The sequence below is a fragment of the Equus quagga genome, chromosome 12, assembly GCF_021613505.1.
Source record: "Equus quagga isolate Etosha38 chromosome 12, UCLA_HA_Equagga_1.0, whole genome shotgun sequence".
Lineage (NCBI taxonomy): Eukaryota > Metazoa > Chordata > Mammalia > Perissodactyla > Equidae > Equus > Equus quagga.
Genome location: NC_060278.1, coordinates 17009830 through 17030787, shown reverse-complemented (window position 1 = coordinate 17030787; position 20958 = coordinate 17009830). Strand labels below are relative to the sequence as shown.

General features: G+C 37.7%; 1 protein-coding gene across 1 annotated transcript in view; it reads right to left on the bottom strand.

Moving 5' to 3' along the window:
* CUBN (cubilin) overlaps positions 1-20958 on the bottom strand; it is a 256083-nt gene that overhangs the window by 198150 nt on the left and 36975 nt on the right. Inside the window, exons 18-22 of the mRNA XM_046679623.1 lie at positions 11137-11281; positions 10732-10910; positions 8189-8354; positions 7651-7867; positions 5882-6012 (exon numbers count right to left, since the gene is read on the bottom strand). Coding sequence (XP_046535579.1) covers positions 5882-6012; positions 7651-7867; positions 8189-8354; positions 10732-10910; positions 11137-11281 — 838 coding nt within the window. The remainder of the gene's footprint in view (positions 1-5881; positions 6013-7650; positions 7868-8188; positions 8355-10731; positions 10911-11136; positions 11282-20958) is intronic.

The following is a 20958-nucleotide window of genomic DNA, read 5'->3' as shown; positions in this document are numbered from 1 at the left end:
GATTGGGGATAACTGCTCCTGCACCCCCTGCTTTGTCGTAGGTGATAACCTGTGTGATTATCCAGTTCCATTAGGGATCAATCTATAGGCAACGCTCTCTGAAACCATGCATGAGACATTTTGTGTCTACATGACCTCAGATTTTCCAGATTTGTGTTCAATAGTCAACCCAGGAGCCATCATCTGCTTCTACTGGCATATTTGGTTTAATAGTCTTCCAAGTGAAGACACCAGGGAAGATAAAATTACAGGTTCAATTTCTCCTTTAGGAAAGAGAACCAAAATCTGACATTTTGCTACAATACGCTGCTAGGCAGTCACGTCTTTTCCCTCACAGGCGACCAGTTCAAACGAATACGAATATGCGCCAACTCACGGAAGCAGCTGTTGTACAATTGTACTTGGATGTCAGTAATTATATTTTAAACCTGGTAGTCATGGTGCCCTAGAGCTATTATGCAATTTTCACATAGAATATCTTATTCTATTGTCACCAACTATAGGAAACAGCCAGGCATTATAACCCCCACTTTTTAGAGAGGTTGCAGATGAGGGATCTGAGGCTCCTGGAGGTTAAGTTCTGAAAATCACTTAGTTCAGACACAGCACAGAGAAAATTCCACCCCAGTCCTCTCTTTCCAAATCCCGTGCTCTTTAATAATCCATGGTTTCTCTATGTAGGGAATGTCAACTAAGAAATGAAGGCGAGTAAAAGACTAGGAAAAGCACAATTAAATATTTTGTTTAGCAGTTTCATTCTAAGGACTAAGACATATAATAAATTAAATAAGATCAATCTACTGAGCTGGGAAGTGCACGGATACCTGTATTTACAAAAATATGAGAAAATACTGACCCATAAGAAAGGAAATCTTCAAAAGATCAATAGACTTACTAAAAACCTTTCCTCTAGTGGGAAAATATATGAATATCTCATCGCAGAAAATACAGAATTCAAGGTGGATAGAAATAATCGGAGAGGCTTGTGACTTGCCCAGAGGTTTCCAAGTTAGCATCAAGGCTGGGACTAGAATCAAGACTTGTGACTTCACCTTCAGCCTTTCCTTCTCCGTATCACGGAAAGTGCTTTCCACCATGGGCAATCACAGTCCAAGCCACCGACATCTCAGTCATAATTCTACAGCAGTTTACTCACTAAGACTTGACTCTCATTGTCTCTGATGAACTGCAAAGTTTTCACTAGAACCACCGGAATTGCTTGGGGAAAACCCCCACTGGACCTATTTGAATCAGAATTTCTGGGTGGGGCCCTGATTTCTGAATTTGTAACAAGAAAATCCCACCCCAAGTCTCTTATGAACACCAGAGTCAGAGAACACTCCTCTACCGGACTGAAGTTTTAAAGTAGAAACAGAATTCTCTCTATTCCTTTCCTCTAAAGAAATCCTCTTTTGCCCTTCTGGCAATCATTTCTTGGCTTCTCACTCTTAGATGCCTCTTCTGGGCTCATTCCAGGATGATTGATGAAAAACAGCACTAAACACCCACTGAGGATAAGTGGGAGCTCTGAGCTGGGAATGAGGAGGTTGGGAAAGCCCCCTAGGGCCCACTTTTAACCCTATATTGACGTGGTTCTGGTACTTCCTGGCCATTCCCCTCAGATAATTGTAAAGCTCTTCTTTTTACAGAAAGTATGAAAAGTCCACCATGGTTCTACCACAGCTCTGAGTTGAATGCTACCAGCCACACTATGTGCAGTTCATCTAGAGCATTCCCAAGAGCTAGTCTAGACATGGTAAGGCAACGGGATTAGATGTTGGGAGTGGATTGTTTTGGTTCAGCTTCTAAATCAACTAGCTGTGTTTTCTTGGGAGGATAAATTCAACTACGGATTTCAATTTCCCTCATTTGAAAAATAAGGTAATGGAAAACATTATGGAGATTCCTCAAAAAACTAAAATAGAACTACCATATGACCCAGCTATCCCACTACTGGGTATCTACCCAAACAATTTAAAACCAACAATCCAAGGTAACATAAGCACCCCTATGTTCATTGCAGGACTATTCACAATAGCCAAGACATGGAAGCGCCCAAGTGCCCATTGACCGATGATTGGATAAAGAAGATGTAGTATATATATATATACAATGGAATACTACTCAGCCAGAAAAAAAGACAAATTCATCCCATTTGCAATAACATGGAAGAACCTAGAGGGAATTATGCTAAGCAAAATAAGCCAGACTGAGAAAGACAAACACCAGATGATTTCACTCATATGTGGAATATAAACAAGCACTGGGACAAAGAAAACAGACCAGTGGTTACCAGGGGAAGGGGCGTGGGGAGTGGGGAGTGGGCACAGGGGGTGAAGGGAAGCACTTACGTGGTGACAGTCAAGAAATAATGTACAACTGAAATCTCACACTGATGTAAACTATTATGAACTGAATGAAAAATAAATAAAAAATAAGGTAATTCAACTAGATTAGTCAATTCTGACACACCATAAAAACGCGCTTACATCAGTCATACACAGACACAGATATTGCAAACAGCTTTCATGAAGTAACACTAAACTTAGTAAGATAAATTCTGATACTTTCTATCCTATTCTTTTCTATTCTATTCCACATTTTTCAAAATCCAGGGAGCAACCTAATCAGTTCATTTCATGATCCACTACTGAGTCACGAACATTTCAATGTTTGAAAAACATTGGACTAAATGTTATAGAGGTTTTCATCTACTGTTAAAGTACAAAATGCATCAGGTACATTTCTCTATTCTTTCTTATACTTTTAAAGATCCTTCTTGGTAGGATTACATTGATGTATATACAGTAGATATTAATAGAATATAAAATCACAATTTAAATTAGTAAAATTTACTAATCAATTATATTCTCTCAGAATTCAAATATTTTGCACTTTAATTAGCAAACATTTAAAACATAGTCTCATATTAGTTACTGAGAAATTCTTAAGACTACCCGCAAATATTTAGTTAGTTCTGTGTTTCCATTTCCCCGGGCACATCTGGATGAAGGCAGAATCAGAGAGGAGGGAGGGAGGCAAAGTAATGACCAGAAGCGGACTGCTTCCCTCCCAAGCACATATTTAGGGGCTGACATCATAGCTCCACGGCATGAGCTACAGATGGAAAAGTAACTGGATTCGAGTTGGGATGTTTAACCTTTATCAGACGAAGACAGGCAAGATTCGAGCCGAGAAACACACCTGCTGAGCCAACGAACTAAAACTCGACAACCAAATACTGTCATTATTGCTCTGAAAATAACTTCCGCTAGAGCAAGAAAATAGGATGAGGACCAATGATTGAGCTTTTCCCTGACACTGTTTTATTCTTCAGAAAATACTGAAAATAAGATGACAGCTGAAAAGAAAGAGTGCTAACGCCTCCACATTTCCAAGTGGGCAGCTCACGCTGCCTGGAGGGCTGGTCCTCTGCCTGGCTGTCAGCAGCCCAACCCCAACATCAGTGTCCTGAGGCTCGTCCTTCCCTGAGTGTGTCCTGCAGGGGCCACCCTCAACTATTCATGAGAGCCAGTCACTCCCATGCTGATCTATGGAAACTGAGGCAGGCTCCAAAATGCTAAGTTGAGGGTGTCATATGCCTCTTGGATCCAATCATCTGAGGATTGTTAAGAATATTTGCCTGTGTTAGGCGGATGAGTTCATCCAGCAAAAGACAGGCACACAGTGACCAGCCAGGCTCGGCCAAGGGACAAAAAGAGAGCACACCCTCCTCTGTGATTTCAGCCCTGTCTGGACCCAACAGAGTCCAAAGTAATGATGATCACACAAAGTAACGACTGGATAATCTTCGTGTTTGCCGCCTCAGGATGCTCTTCTGTTTTATCACTCATCTTTTCTTGTGATCTCTTTCTTAATCAGTTTCCTCTTCTGCCCAGCTTGCTTCTTTCCTTTTTCTCAACTTACTTCGATTTTACCTGTATCTTATCTTTCTGAAAACTTCTTTTAATTAAAAATTTAACTTAACATCCTCCCTGCCAGATTATTTTGATTGCTCTCGGTTTTTACTGCACCAGATATTGCCTTACAAGCTAGTGTGGTATTAGCAGAGCTGTTTTAGTCAATTCAGAAACATGTCTTACTTTACATAATGTTACAAAGATTTCCATAATACTTTCCAGAGGCCCCATCTGCGTCATATGTTATCTAAGATACAGCTAGTTTATTCATGCAGCAAATTAAACTTGTGTTCATAGTTGATTAGAGCCAGAAGACATCCCAAAGACCATCAAATCCAATCCCTTAATTATACAGATGAGAAAACTGTGGCCCAGAGAGTTCAAGCAACTTGCTCCAATTCCTAATCTAATATTCAGGGTGATTTGGGCCAAATATATGAGGCAGATAAAACCACAGAAGTATGGAAAATTGTGTGCACACTGTAATTTCTTGAAAAGCCAATTTTGGTCATTGGATGTTAAACACCTGAACGCAGTCCAGTGACTATGTCAGTCGCATAACAGAACTTATTGGAATTTATGGAGATTCAATTTCCCATGCGATCGAGCTGGATAATGAACTGTCTCCCAGAGAGAGTCCCACAGGAGAGAAAGGTGTATGACTCTCTCACCCTCGGGATTCTGGAGAAACCGAAAGCCATGCTACCAAAACACAGAACTTGAACTACTGCAGAAAACAGCAGTTTCGCTTGAAATGAAGAGTAGTGGTCAGTCACTCAGTGAAGAAATAAATGAGAAATTGAGTAAGGATTCTGAGTGGGAGATATTTTTTTAACTTTTATTTATTCATTCATTTATTTATTTACTTATTTAGGCGATGAACTCCTAAGGATTTCTAGATGCAAGACTGTGTCAGAGGGAATTCATCCTGGCACAGGAAAGGCTTCCAGCACTTTCTGAAGGGAACATCAATGAATCGCACCCTGCTTCTGGGGCCACCCAGAGGCTGTGAAATGTTTGGGAAGCTCAGTCACCAAATATCTACTGCAGCTCTACACTGAATACTATTTTGGTCCAGGAAATATCTTTCCAAATATGATGCAAAAGGACAACTCAGACTCTCTGAAAAGGTACATATCCCAGGTGGGAATACGAGCCTAACAAAACATGTCACCCTCATAAATTCCATGGGCTTTTGGGGCCGGGGGCATCGCTGGTTTATATATGACCTCATAGACCCTGCTCGCAAAAGATATTTGTTTCCTATGCTGCATTTGCCAAAAGCAAAGTAATGATGAGAATTAAATAATAGGAAAAATACAATAAAAGGAAGAAATGCCCAAACGTTTCAATTTCATTAAGTCAAATTTAGAAATGTATATTTTGCCAAGAACTCTTCCATTTTCTGCCAAAGAATTCCATGCAGTAGTCTCTCACGCTTATCTGCAGCTGTCCTTCTTCTAACTTCTTAAAATAAGTATTCTGACTCTTGGGTAGCTTTTTATTTGATAAAATTTTAAACTTTACAGAAAAGCTGTAAGAACTAGCTCCTGAATTTCTTTTACCCAGATTTACTACATATTACTATTTTGCCCCCATTGCTTTCTCTCTCTTTCTCTCTCTCGCTCTCTGACTTGCTCACTCACTTAGTATCTGAACCACTTGAGAATGACTTGGAGACCCCGTGTATCTTTACCTCTCAAAATATCAGTATATAGTTGCTAAGAACAAAAACATTCTCTTACAGAACCACTGCACAATTATCAAAATCAGAAAATGTAACATTGATAGCATACTCTTGACTAACCATTACTCTATTTTTAACAAGGAAGGCACTGGAGTCGCTACACTTTTTTCTCTACAACTTTCATTGTGTGCCACAGGTTTGGGGATGAAGAGCTCTCATAGTACCATTTTGTAATGGAGTAAATGAAACTAAGTATACAATGCTGCTTTGTTACCTGCTGATGCATCAATGGCTTCATAGTTTATTAAAAAGCCTTCGTAAGCGAGGTCAGAGTCAGCCACAAGTATAAGCATTAATGAGTTGGTACTGCTAGTAAGAACAGGCGGGATGGATTTCCCACAATATCTATTTGAAACCAAGAAAGAATACAGGTTTAAAAACTTTTAGTTCACTTGAAATGATGTACCAAAAATTAGGACATATATAAATAATAATAATGCTAATAATATCCCCTATTAACCTTAAAAAACAAACAAATATATTTCACACACAGAACATTGACAAAGTTGCTGAAGATCATCCTATATTTGTTATCACTTCCCTGAAATGATTTTATGTGTGTGACCTGTCATGTATAAAAAGCTTAATGAAATTAAAAGTTACAAGCTATCCTAGGTTGCCATACAGCATATTAATGAACTTATTAACAGAAATGTAATAAACTTACACAACAAATGGAAATTATACACCATAAACTCATAGAGCACACTGTCTAGAGTCAGCTCTATCACTTAGAGGCATTCTGACTTTAGGTAGATCATTCAACTTCTCCGCACCTGAAACAAGTAAAAATCTAGACAAAATATATAAAACAATGGCTCTCAAGACACTGGGTATCAAGCAATGAAAGACAATGACTCTTCAGGGACAAAAAACAAGTGAATATAAAAGCAAAACCGGAAATGATCAAATTGTTTCCAAGTGCCTTAACACCATCCCAAAACAGAGCTCAAAAATACTTACATGATACAGTAATGTCTAGTGAAGAAAAACACAAATTTAAAATGTCAGGCATCCTATCAAATATTATGAGGCATGAAAAGGTGGAAATTATAAACCATAATGACAAGAAAAATTGATCAATCAAAATACAGCAAGAAATGACACAATGACATTAAAATAGTTACAATTGTATCCCAAAGATTTAAGAAGCTAGAGGAAAAAACTAATGTGTAAAGTAGAGACAAGGAAGAGATAAATGATGGCCCAAGTTGAACTAGTAGAAATGAAAACTAAAATGTCTGAGATGAAAAATACGCTTGGTAGGATTAATGGCAGAATAGATATTGCAGAAGAAAAGATTAGTGATCTTGAATACATAGCAATAGAAACTTTCCAAAAGAAATACACAGACAACACAGACTCAAGATCAAACGAATGAGTATCAGTCATTCAAATGAGTATCAATCAGTTGTGGAATGATATCAAATGGCCTAAGATACATGTAATCAGAGTCCCCAAAGGGGAGGAAAGGCAGAAAACGTATTTCAAGAACTAATGGCCAAAAATGTTTCAAATTTGATAAAACTATAAATCCTCAGATCCAAGAAGCTCAACAAAAAATTTATGATGACTGAGAAAAGCCAGACAAAAAAAGAGTACATACAGTACAATTCCATTTTTATACAATTGCAGAACATGCAAACTAATTTAGCGTGATAGAAAGCCAGTTAGTGGTTTCTAGGGGATGGGGATGAGACAGAAGTGAGAAATTAAAATGGGCAAGAAGAAAGTTGGGGGATAATGGATGTGCATTATCTTGATTTTGGTGATGACTTCAAGGTATTTACACATGTCAAAACTTAATTACTAAAAGCCAAGGCTACAGAGTAGCGAGTAGTGATGTGGAAATGGTCATTAAGAAGCATGTTGATCTCACCTGGTTCATATAACACAACATAGGTTTTAACATCTTCACTGAAGCAGGAAAGCTAGAAAGCACGAAGTTTTTGTGTTCAAAAAACAAAAACAAAATAATCTCACCTCCCAAGAAATATCTCAGAACCAGTGTCATAAATTTCCAGATAGTCTTTTGTACAATTGTAATGAAACTCCAGATTAAATGTCCTGAATGTCAAACGAATCAGGTGGCCAGGTTGGACTAATATATGCCAGGTACAGTTGACACCATGGGGGTAGACATTTGGATGGCCAGGACTTTGAATGGTTCCTGTTGACTCTGTATGAATTGCTCCACAAGCTGTTAAAATTAAAATAATAATAATTATCAGAATAAGTAACCAACAAGCTATCTGAAATTCAAAGTAAAATAATCTGATTGTAATCTCTTAAAAGCTCAAAAAGAAAAATGTTCCTTAAATGCCGCTTAAGATAACTCAGTTCACAGACACCAATTAACTATTAACATGCACTGAATAGGAAATATATATTTTCTTTGCTTTTGAGTGTAGTTGAGAATTTTTACAGTGTAGATGAATTTTCTATAACAATTTGTTTCCATTGTTCATTTATTCTGATACAAGCCCAAGAGGCAAAGCAAGAGAAAGATTCAATCTCTTACCCAAATCTGCAGTACTGAATTTAGCCACAAAACCACGATTTTCAGTAGAAGAACTTTTCACGAACACGACATAAAGAAAATTGTACACGGATGTTATAAATGGAGATATGTCTGTGCCACAATATTTTTTATTTTCAGGAGAACCCAAAATGGAACTGCTCCCAATCTAAGTAAAAAAGATATGTTCAAATTTATTTTGTTAGATATATATTTTGGAAAACCGCTCCAAGAATAACTATTTCTTAAATGTTTTTATTAATGTAGTAAAAATCAATTTTAGAACATTTAGTCAGTCCATGCCCATTAGCAGACACTCCCCATTCTTCTCAAACCCCAGCCCCAGGAAGCCACTAACCAACTTTCTCTCTCTATAGACTGCTTTTCTGGACATTTCAAATAAATGGAATTGTACAATATGTGGTCTTTGTGACTAGCTTCTTTCATTTAGCATGTTTTCAAAGTTCATCCATGTTGTAGCATGTGTCATTACATCATTCATTTTTAGCGCCACATAATATTCCACTGGATAGATATACCACATTCATCCATTCATCAGTTGATGGATATTCAGGTTGTTTCTACTTTTGGCTATTAGGAATAATGATTACAGTCATGCATGAACAAATTTTTATGTGGACATACATTTTCATTTCCCTTGGGTATATACCTAGGAGTGGAACTGCTGGATCAAATCACCACTCTATGTTTAGCTTTTTGAGGAACTGCCAAACATTTTCCCAAGAGGCTATACCATTTATATGCTCACCAGCAGTGTCTTTAAAAGGGTCCCAGGGTCCCAATTTCTCCACATCTTTGTCAGCACTTGTTATTACCTGACTTCTTGATTACAGCCATACTACTAGATGTGAAGCAGTTTATCTCATTGTAGTTTCATTTGTATTTTCCTGATGATTAGTGATGTTAAGCATTTTTTCATGCACTTATTGGCTATTTGCATATCTTCTCTGAAGAAATATATTTTCATATTCTTTGCCCATTTTTAAAGTTAGCTTATTTGTTTTTAATTTGGATGAAGTACAATTTTTCTATTTTTTCTTTTTTGTGTGTGCTTTTTATGTCATATTTAAGAAGGCATTGCCTAACCCAAGGTCATGAATACTTACTCCCATGTTTTCTCCTAAGAATTTCATGGATTTAGCTCCCACATTTAGGTCTATGATCCATTTTGAGTTAATTTTTGTATACAGTGTAAGGAAGGGGTCCAGTTTCATAGTTTTGCATGTGGATATTCAGCACCATTTGTTGAAAAAACCATATTTTCCCATTGAAATTTCTTGGCAGCCTTTTCAAAAACCAATGGCCATAAAGCTATGGATTTATTTCTGGATTTTCAATTCTGTTCCATTGTTCCGCATCTTTATCCTTAGTCAAATATCACACTGTCTTGACTACTGTGGCTTTGTTCTTAGTTTTGAAATTGGTAAGTGTGAGTCTTCCAATTTTGGTCTTCTTTTTCAAGAAGCGTTTGGTTATCTGGTTCCCTTGCATTTCCACATGAATTTTACAATCAGCTTGTGAATTTCTCCAAAAGGACTAGCTGGGATTTTGATAGGGATTAAATTGAATCTTTAGATAAATTTGGGGAGTATTGCCATCTTAACAACATTGTCTTCTATTCCATGAACATAAGATGGCTTTCCATTTATTTAGGTCTTCAATTTCCTTCAGTGATATTTTATATTTCAGAGTATATGTTTTACACATCTTTTTAAAGATGTATTCCTCTATGTTTATTCTTTTTTATGTTATTTTAAATGGAATTGTTTCCTTGATCTTATCTTCAAATTGCTCATTGCTAGTGTATAAAAAAGAAATGACTTTCATATTTTGATCTTGTATCCTGCAACTTACTGAATTTATTAGTTCTAACAGTTTGGGGGGTGTGTGTGTATTTGTTATGATTTTCTATATGAAAGATCATGTTACCTGTGAATAGAGATAGTTTTACTCCTTCTTTTTCATTGGGATACATTTTATTTCCTTTCCTTGCTTAATTGCCCTAGCTGGTATTCCCAGTATAATGTAGAAGAGAAATGGTGAGAACAGACTTCTTTGTCTTTTTACTGACCACAGGGGCAAAGAATTTAGTGTCTCATCATTAAATATGATATTACCCATGGGTTTTATATAGATGCCGTTTATCATATGAAGGAAATTCCCTTCTATTCCTAGTTTGTTGAGTATTTTTATCATGAAGAAGTGCTGAATTTTGTCAAGTGCTTTTTCAGCATCTATTGAGGTAATCATGTGGTTTTTTCCTTTATTTTATTTTATATTAACTGATGTGTGGATGTATACCAACCCTGTATTCCTAGGATAAATCCCACTTGGTCATGGTGTATAATCCTTTCTATATGCTGCTGGATTCAGCTAGCTAGTATCTTGTTGAGGATTTTTGCCTCAACAAAAGATATTAGTCTGTACAAACTAGTTTTTCATGTCACTGATGTGAAGATAACATGAGATAATATTTTTAATAATATTCAACCAAAAACAAATACTCAAAGATGTTTTACTCTTACCTCAACATAATCTGTGTCACAGTGGGCAGAACTTCCAATTTCAAAGCTAGTGAAGTTGAGAAGAACTACTTGGCTCTGGGGTTGGTGGATGGTCCACCTACAGATCTTTTCTCCTGGATACACGTTAGGATAAAAGGGTGAGCGAATGACCCCTTCTCCAGTCAATTCCCCTCCACAAGCTGTAAATATGAAAAATGATAGTAGTGTTTGTCCAGAAATAAAAGATTCTTGCCCTCAATTTTATTGCAAAATCTAATTTTAGAAGGATAAATTGGAATGTGATCTTGCTATTAGAATTATTTCCTTGCCACTGGAGGACAGAAAATGACTAAATTACCTCAAGAAATTAAAAGGTTACAATCAGGCAAATTAGACATTTAAAAATTAAGGCCTAAGTTTTCTTACCGACTTGATAAAGAGCTCTGAAACTGGCTCTTACAACAGAAGCATCTATTTTAAGCCTAATCCAGATACTATTAGCAATGGATTTAATGTGAGAGAAGGTTTCATTGCCACAGACTTTTCCAAGTAAGGTTTCATCTTCTCGAACCTAAACAGAGGAATAAAATAAATCTTTAATCCTAATCAACAAAAGCACATCGGCAATGATAGCATTATTTGGAGATGAGGAAATGGCAGATTCAAAATGAGTTACAATTTAATTTGGGTTACGTATTTATATTATATTTGAAAGTAGTCAGTGGATCATTTGTAGCACAGTGAAATAACACTAAAAACTGACAAAATCTTGAGTCGAAAAATATCCAAAAGCATAAGAATTTTTTAAATGTTCTCCTAATAATTTCTACAATGTCAAAGAGGAAATAAATTTACCATTTTGGACTATTTAGAAAACAGCCAAATATGAGAACACAACATCAAAGTACACAAGTTTCAGCCAAATCTGTAATCAGAGGAAGTCATAGACTAAACTGTTTTCATTATTGAAAGAAAGACAGACAGAAAAGTAGAAGAAAGAAAGAGAGAGAGAATAAAGGAGTCAGCCTGAAAAATTGGAAAAAGGATTAAAATGACGAATAATACAGTAAAAATAAAAGAAAACCTTACAAACAAATACAAAAGAAATTAGAATTTATGAATATATTCAGGGACTGTTTCTTAAAGGAGGTTATAAAATCAGGGGGCCAACACACTTTAACTATACTCAGTTAGTTGTCTGTTTGCGAAAGTAGTTAGATAACACATTACTAACCCCCACCCTGTAGGTAACATCTCTCATACTTGGGTTGCCATGGTAACAGGTGCTTACATTTTTCAGGAACTGACAGCGGACTCCTTGTCCAGTTCAGGCCAGTTAAGACCACTGACTCATCACCCGGGCCTGAGTGAATGCCTGACAGGTGACCCTTTGAGGTTAGGGAGCCGAAAACTCCACCCTCAGATCATGCTAATGCCACCATTTTGTGAACATGCATCCTATGAAGAACCATGAAGCTTGACTACGCCTGCACAGATCACCAACTACCTCACTTTTCCCCACCTCCAATCTTCTATTCCCACACTTCAGACCACCCTGCTCCTCTATCCTATAAAAATCCCTAATCCCCACTTTAGGGGAGGCAGATCTGAGACTGATTCTCCCGTCTTTTCACTTGGCTGCCTTGTGAATAAACCATTTCTCTGCTGCAAACCTGTCATCTTGGTAATCGGCACACTGTGTGGCAGGCAAAATGAGCGGATCGGTAACAGTCGGGGGATGGAGATATAAAAGACATAACTTTGGCAATAAAGAAAAAAGAAAATAAGCACAAATACACAAAATTAAAAATGACAAATACTGAGGAATCTGTTTAATGTCATAATTCTATGTACAACTCTACTCTAATATAGTTGAATGTTTAAAATGGTTATTTCTAGAAAAAATATAAATTACTTAAATTATCTCAAGGGGAAGAAATATAAAATCTGAATAGACAATAAGCTATGGGTAAAACTTAAAACATTATCAAATAATTACTTTCCCCAAAAAAATTCCCAAAAGATGCTCTACCTGGTAAGTTATTTTAAACTTTGAAGGAACAGATAATTCCCATATATAATTTGTCCTAAGGCACCCTCAGACATAAACAATTCCCAGCTAGTTTTTCTCAGCACCATCCTACCAAATCCCAACACAGATAATACAAATGAAAACTATGAATTAATCTCATCTATTAATATAGATACAAAAATCCTAATCACAGTTCTAGAAAATGAATTCACTCCTTTGTTAGGTTTATATATGAAATCAAATATGAGAATAAAGGTAATGCTCGAATTGTTTGAAATTACAAATTATCAATTAAGCTCATCAATAAATCCAATAAGATAAACCATACATCTCCATAGATGTCCAAAAGTTTGTTAACATTCCTATTTATTGGAAGCAAAACTCTTAGAAAGTTAGAAGCAAAAGAAAATTTCCGGCATAGGATAAAGACCACCTGTTTTAAATCAGTGATCAATATCTTACAGTGTATTGGCCGTGAGCACAATCTATGGAGTCGTATAGAGCTGGGTTTAATTCCTACCTCTGTCACTTACAAACCTCCTTCAGTAACCTTGAACAAGTTACTAAGTATAGGACTAGCTCAAGAGTTCTGGAATTAAATAGATAAGACAATAGTATGAATTCCTTAGCAAAATGCCTAGTAATAGAAAATGGGGACTAAAGAATAGCCATTGTTATTCTTGACATTTTTGATGTTGAAACACTAGAGGTTTCTCACCAAGATCAGGAATTATTCCATAGATATACTACTATTCCTGTAACATAGAATTATTTTGGAAGATCTAGCCACCCAAATGTTAAGCCATTCCTTCAGCTAACATTATCAACAAATGCCAGGGCCTGTGCCAGTGATAATGCTGTGAAAGACAGTCACTACTCACAAAGGACTTACGTTAAGCAAGCACATTTTTTTTTCTTGCTGAGGAAGATTAGCCCTGAGCTAACATCTGTGCCTATCTTCTTCCACTTCATATGTGGGATGGTGCTACATCATGGCTTACAAGTAGTGTAGGTCCACGTCCGGGATCTGAAGTCATGAACCCAGGCTGCCGAAGTGGAAAGTACCAAACCAGACCACTACACCACAGGGCTGGCCCCAAGCAAGCATATTTTTTTAAAAGCATGAGTGTCCTGTTTGGGAAAGTGCAGGATTCTGTATTATTACTTAACACAACCGTTCTCAGTAGGTACCACAATTAGGCATTTTGGAAATCTGTGAAGGCACTTTTTGTTTTTGTTTTAATTATCCACCCATTGGTGGTGGGGCGCTCTTGGCACTTAGTGGCTGGGGACTAAAGATGCTAAACAACCTGAAATGTGAGAGAGGGTCACACACAAGAATTATCCTATGTTCCGTGTGACCTTTGTAAAAGTGACAGTGCTGTTACTAAATGTAGAAGTTAGCTGTATTTTACCTACTAAACACAAAACTTTTTTCCCCAATTTTAACACACACTGGAATTTCCAGGATTACAATTAGAGTGTAAATTGAAAGAAGTTCTTTTTTTCCTCCTGGAAATCTGCCAACAGTTGGTCACCATTTCAGAAAATTCATCACCAACCTACACAGCCTTGTCAGCCTGTGTTTGTGCTGTGGCATCCACAGTGATTCAGGGAGCAAACGAATTACTACTTCCTTCTGTTCCAAGCGCAGCTTCCCAGGCTTTTAACGTATTGAAATAAATACATACATATTTTTTACTTTGCTTTATTTCTCCTAAATCTTATGCTTATAACTTTATATATTTCTTCTTTTTTTGTTTGTTTGAAGAAGATTAGCCCTGAGCTAACCACCAATCCTCCTCTTTTTGGTGAGGAAGACTGGCCCTGAGCTAACATCTGTGCCCATCTTCCTCTACTTTATATGTGGGACACTTGCCACAGGATGGCTTGATAAGCAGTGCGTAGGTCCGCACCCAGGATCCGACCTGGTGAACCCCAGGCTGCCAAAGCGGAACACGCAAACCTAACCACTATACCACCGGGCCGGCCCCTAACTTTATATTTTTTAATGTAATGTGTGTAGTGAGGGTATGTCATCTATGAATTTCATTTCAGAATAGTGAAAGGGTGATATAAAAAGGTCTTAAAGTATAGAGAATCATTGACTTAACCAAAAACTCTGAACTCATCCAGGGGATTATGGAATATTTCTCAGTGGAAATAACCTTTAAGCTGAACTTGAAAGGTTATCCAGACCAAAGAGAACGGGCAGTAAAAGGAAAATTTTGAAAGTATGACAAAGCTGGTGGGGATATGGTAGCACTGTTACTCCCATCCATATCTGATGGAAGGATAAATTTCTGGGAAATAATTTGACAATATGTATGTATCAGGAGTCTTCAAAATGTTCATAGTTTTGGACCCAGTAACTCCATTTTGAACATTCTAACATAAGGAAATCATTTGAGATACAGGCATAGACACACAAGGATTCACATTAAATTATGTTCTATAATAACGAGAATTGAAAATATTCCAAATGTCTAATAATAGGAGGGTGACTAAATTATGTACAGCCATATGATGAGTCTTACACAGACATGAAAATCACATGCCTCTCCCCTGACTCATACCAAACTAGTTCCTTTCTAGGAGCTGTAACACAAATTTCACATACTGTAAAGCTATACTAAAGATCGCTCTAAATGAACAGCAAATTTCTGAGGAAAGACTGTATCGCCTTCAGCATCTAACATAGAACTTTGCAAAGAGCTATTTAACAAATGCCTGTGGATTCGTTAACTGTAAGGCATGGTATGATGGTTCCATTGTTGTTAGAGATGCAGACATAGACTGCAATTCTTGGAAACCATAAAGCATAAAACACAGAGTAAGATATCTTCCTGCTCTCTAATCCTCCAGGGCTCCATTCGCTCCTGCTAAGATCGGAGGCTCTCTTTTCCATTTTGCCCATTAGAAGATGACAAGAAGGAAGAAAAACAGCCAAATAGCATCAGAGCAAACTAAGTGAGCCGTTCCCCTGGGCCTCACTAATGAAATTCAAGGACTCTAGCAAGGAGAAAGCAGCTGCAGTCCAAATGTTTTAAGAGGAGCTTACAGGGCTCAAGGGCCCTAAACCTAGAAGGTACGATTGATTTTGGCTGTGTTCCTCTCTCTGTGGAAATGAAACCTTATTAATTCTGAAAGCCTATATTCTCCCTGGATCTCAGACATGGCAATACCTTAACCATAACGTATTTGAAAGAGATTTTCAACTAAAATTCATCAAATGCTCTAAAGTGATCCATATACTGCTGCAGCACATCCTGCATTCAATATTCGAGGACTTGTGATTTAGCACCCTCTTCTCCCACTCCAAGAAAAATCTCCTTCCTTTGTGCTCCTGCACTGAGATAGATTGTATTACTTTTCCTAATTATTCATGTCCCTCCTTATAAGAGGGCTGAAAGTCTCTGCTCATTGCCATGTGACTTGCAATGCCTCCCCGTGCAGAATTAATACTTACCCTTCCCAGTGACTATGGGCCTAGGTCTTGCTGCTTCGCCCAGCAGAAAGTGAGCAGAAGCGAGGTACCAATTTCCAAGCATAAGTTTGGGGAGTCACTGTGTGATTCAACCATCTTTTACTTTCCCCTCTCACAAGCCCAAGAGCCTGGGTTCCAGGCAGAGATGGGACAAGGAACAGACCAGCAGAGCTGCCACTGACCCAAAACCAACATGTTAACATGAGCAAGGAATCAACGTACTTGTTGTAAGCCACAGAAATTTTTTGTTACTGTTTTTGATTTGTTTTATTGTTATTGCAGCAATAACTTAGAGAAAAACGACTCGCATTTGAACCTGGTTTGTATTAAGAAAGCGCTTTTTTTTCAAAGTTGGGTGAAGCCATGCCATGGTCACCTATAGAGGTGTCGCTCCAAATTCATTCTTTATAGTGGATCACATTTGCAAAGAAATGATAAGGACCACTTCAAAATTTTAATGTTCTGTGGACCAGGCCCAGATTTTTCTTTGATTGCCTTATTCATCCAGCAAACACTGATTGTTTCAGGCCCAGAGACCCAATATATAACCTGTGATCCACAATTTTTGGCCAATGGAATAGCCCAGATGGCTTCTGACTTTTACATTCATCAGATTGAACAAGTTCCCGAAGAGAAACTACTCATAAAAAATGAAAAATAAACAAACAGAGTTCTTATAAAGAAACTATTTCCTGTAGAGAGAGCTAAAATTAACTGGGCTGAAAAACACAGTTTATATGAAATTTTCAGTGTGAGATCTAGAGCCCAGTGAGAAGCAAGCTTTAACATCTGGAACAGATCAGGTCCTACAGCCACATCTTAATACGTGTGCTCATTTGTTTGTATCTGCTGTGTATGCAGATTTGTTTTGTATAATGATTTCAAAACTCTATTTAAGTATTACATTTTAATTCAAAGCAAACCAAATATGCCGGCACTTAGGCTTGGTCCAGCCAAGAGCTGAAAACAGGACCCGATCACACAGCAGTGTTTCACATGAGGCTTCTTGTGATGTGAACTTCAGGTTGAAATGCCCCTTAAGTAAGTGAAGACGTGATCCTGGAGACCAGCCTGGGTTAATCGGGGCACATAGGAGGGGGATGTGGCCTCACTCAAAAGGAGAGAATAAAGAGTGAGGGATAAGAGATGAGCGAAGCCACACAGGGACTAAAAATTTTCTGAGGTTATTAGCCTTCATTACTCATTATGATGTTTCATGATTTCATAGTTAAAATTTTAAAGCTTTTTATGCCCCATAAAACAGTGTCCCTTCTAATATCTCTATCAATAGAGTAATCCTTGATATCTCTAGCTATCCTTCACCTGATGTTTTTAAAATCTGCTTTTCTAAAATCAGGAATGTTTGTCTAGTATTACCTAGAAGTGTGTTCCCACGTGATTGCAAACTCCAGTGTGTCACCTTCTGCTCCCATCTCTTCTCCTCCCCATCATCATCATCAGAGCCATCATCGTGTTAACTGTTAGTAATCATTCACTGGTGTGCCAGGCGCTATGCAAAGAACAGTCTAATTGTTTCCCGTTTTGTTTAGCAAAGCTAAGTTATTTACCTCCATCTACAAAGTCCTACAAGATCCAGCTCCTGCCTAACTCTTGTTTGTCTCCTCCCCTCTTTTGTGATTCCAGCCACACTATTCTATTTCCATATCTTCAAGTGTTTTCTCGATTTGGTCTCTAGGCTATGTTGGCCCCTCTACCTTGAATCTTCCTTCTCTTTGCGTTGCTTGTTCCTGCTCATCTTCAGACTCAAAATGTGACATCCTTAGGGAAGCTATCTCTGACCATTCAACTAACGGCATCAGCCATTATTTTCTCTCATAGGACTGTTTCTGTCTTTCACGATACTCTTCCCAACTTGAAATTATGTAGATGTGTGCTTACTTGTTTAATATCTGTCTATTTTACACACCCATCCCCTAGCACAGAGCCTGGCATCTAAGTTGTTTGATAAATATTTGGAAAAAGAATAGATAAATGAATGAATGACCTCTTTTAGCTCTTCTGAGAAGATTCGTATTACTATTCCTATTACAGATGAGGAAACTGAGGCTTACTGATATTAAATATCATGCCTTTAGTAAAACAGAGAGTTGAAGGCCTTTATCATGTTTGCACGCAATATTGTTTTCATGTCCATCAGAGAGTACTGGCCTCCCGCTCCATTTGCCCTAATAGTCTGTAGTGTTCTTAACTGATGCCCCTTCCATAGTGTCTTCTCACTCACTGTTCTCCATCTCACTTGTTCCATTGGTTTTGTGGTCTCCATGGGAGCACACAACTCCTTCACATACAGGAAGAACCTACTTATACAACCTCTGGCAATTCCAAAACTAGGTGCTTCTACTGTCTCAGTCTTTTTCCTGGCTCCCACTACGCCAACCTATAGAATAATTTCACCTGAGCAATGGTATGTTTTATCACTTCATTACAAAGCACCAGGATGGCCAAGTAATTGTGCAAAAACTGTATTGACCACAACAGAGCTAAGAAACTAACCAAATGTTTCTAGTCTCTGCCAAACCCCAAAGCCAATATGCTAAAGAGTGCAAACTATTGAACAGCTCCCCATTTCCTTTGTTTTCTGCCATCTCTGGAGAACTATTTCTCCGAACTAAAATTAATTTCAACATGCACTTAACTGGAAAACAATATGCCTCAGCCTACTGTGGTGCATTTGCTCGCTGCTGTTACATTCCAGCTTCAATTGTCACAGGTCTTATTCCTTCTCTGCGATTTGGGTTTATACCCTTAAGAATTACTGTGTGAATCACAGCCATGAGACTCTGACCAGCATGTCCCCTTGGGGTAAGAAGTAGGCGCAGTCAGACCAAAAGTCAAAGCCCTATCCCAGGCTGGAGCTGAATAGCTTCAATGCCTAATAAAGAGCAAAAGGAAGTCCTTTGTGAATTTGAATTCATCTAAAGACATGTGGAGAGGTGGGAATGCTGGGTAGGGCCAGCTGGGAGTGGTGGGGGTGGGGAATACAGGGAGGGAGAGAGGGAGGAAATGATAAAAGTTCCAGAGGGAACCCAGATCTTCAGGGTTCCAGCTTATTGTATTCTCCCACTCTCCCAATTTTTTGGTTCTTTCTTTAAAATCTTAAAGATTTTATCTGGAATTTGAGTTTCATCAGGTATCCCGCGTTTTGATATACCTCATTTTCTCTTTGTGATTTTTTACATTGTCTTTCATTTCATTCTCTATTTCCTTCCTTAATCCAGTAATTACGTAGGAGAGAGTTTATAGGTTTCCAAGTGGTTGGGCATTTTAAACTTTTTACTCAATAATTTCTAGTTGCACTGCATTGTAAAGAGATATGTGTACAATTTCTGCTTTGTGAATTTACTGGGATTGGTAAGAGATCTAAAATATGATTAATTTGTCATTCCATGACACTTATAGAATAGGTATACATTCCCTAGATTTCAGAAACCAAATTTAATGTAACTTACTTCTCCCCCTTATTAATTATAGTCTTCAGCTTTCCTATGCCATTGATTTTTGTTTGCTTTCCACTTCTGAGAAGGAACAGCTTCCCCACCAGCCCTCCTGTTTCCCCAGAAGGCACCACTCCTTCCCCTCCGCTTATCAGTCTCATAGTGTTGGCTTTCCACTGCCCCAAAGGCTGGGGGAGAGAGGACACAGAGGATTCGGAGCTGGTCAAGGAGATTTGGTGGGGTGAACAGTTCTATTCATTTCCTTCCACATCCCATTTCGAGCTCTGGCCTTAGCATTACAAAGGCTTCTGAAATAATTATTCAGCCTACTACTTGCATTCTCTGGGATTAAAAATTAAACTTTCATTACTACCTTATGTGTCCTTCCCTCAGAGTTGAGAAGGCTTAAATCACTTATGAAATATTAATGAGAGGTGCTGCTTTTTATTCTGAAAAGAAGCTTCTGTCACATTCATTCAACTTTTCTATAGAATTTAAAAGCTCTCTCAGAAAAAAACAGATGAACTAATAGTTGATCTGTTCTTGCTATACTCATTCTTTTGCTACCAGTCACATCACATCACCCATGGGCAATGTGTGTTTGTGGAAATAGAAAGTTTAGTTGAGAGAGATCTATAAATCTAAGAATTAATATATAAATGTATGCTTCCCGTTAAAAAAAAAAAAAGGAAAAGAAAGATATGCTACACTGGTTCTGGGCAATACCACATTTATTATCTTTTGTAGTTAAACTTTATTCTCAAATAAATGTCTACGGAGCTCTCTTTCAAAACCACACTGTACATAAAAGAGATCCATCAGGCAATGGTATCTTAATCTTCATTTAAAGGATATATTCACACGGCAACAAGGCATCCGGACCCACATAATGAAGAGATCGGGGATTCCTAGGAGTGCAGCCATTCCCACTCAGAAGAAAATTCCCTATTGTCATTCTCCCACATCTCTTTAGAATTCCCTCTCTGTTCACTCTTTCCAAAATTTTGGGTTGTCTTCTCTTATAAATTGAGTCAGTAAATGGCAAAGTCATCTCCCCTCCAAAACATTGATGTATCTGAAATATTATCACTGGGTTTTTTTTTTTTTTTATTCCTTTGTCTAAACATTTCACTTTTTAGGTATACCTTTTAAAAATGAAACCACCATTTTGGGGAGTAATATATTGAGTCATAACAATGTCATTTGAATTTGATTCCAGTATCACTTTCTTTCATGCCCACTGTCTAAAGGACATAAAAAGTAAGTGTAATTTT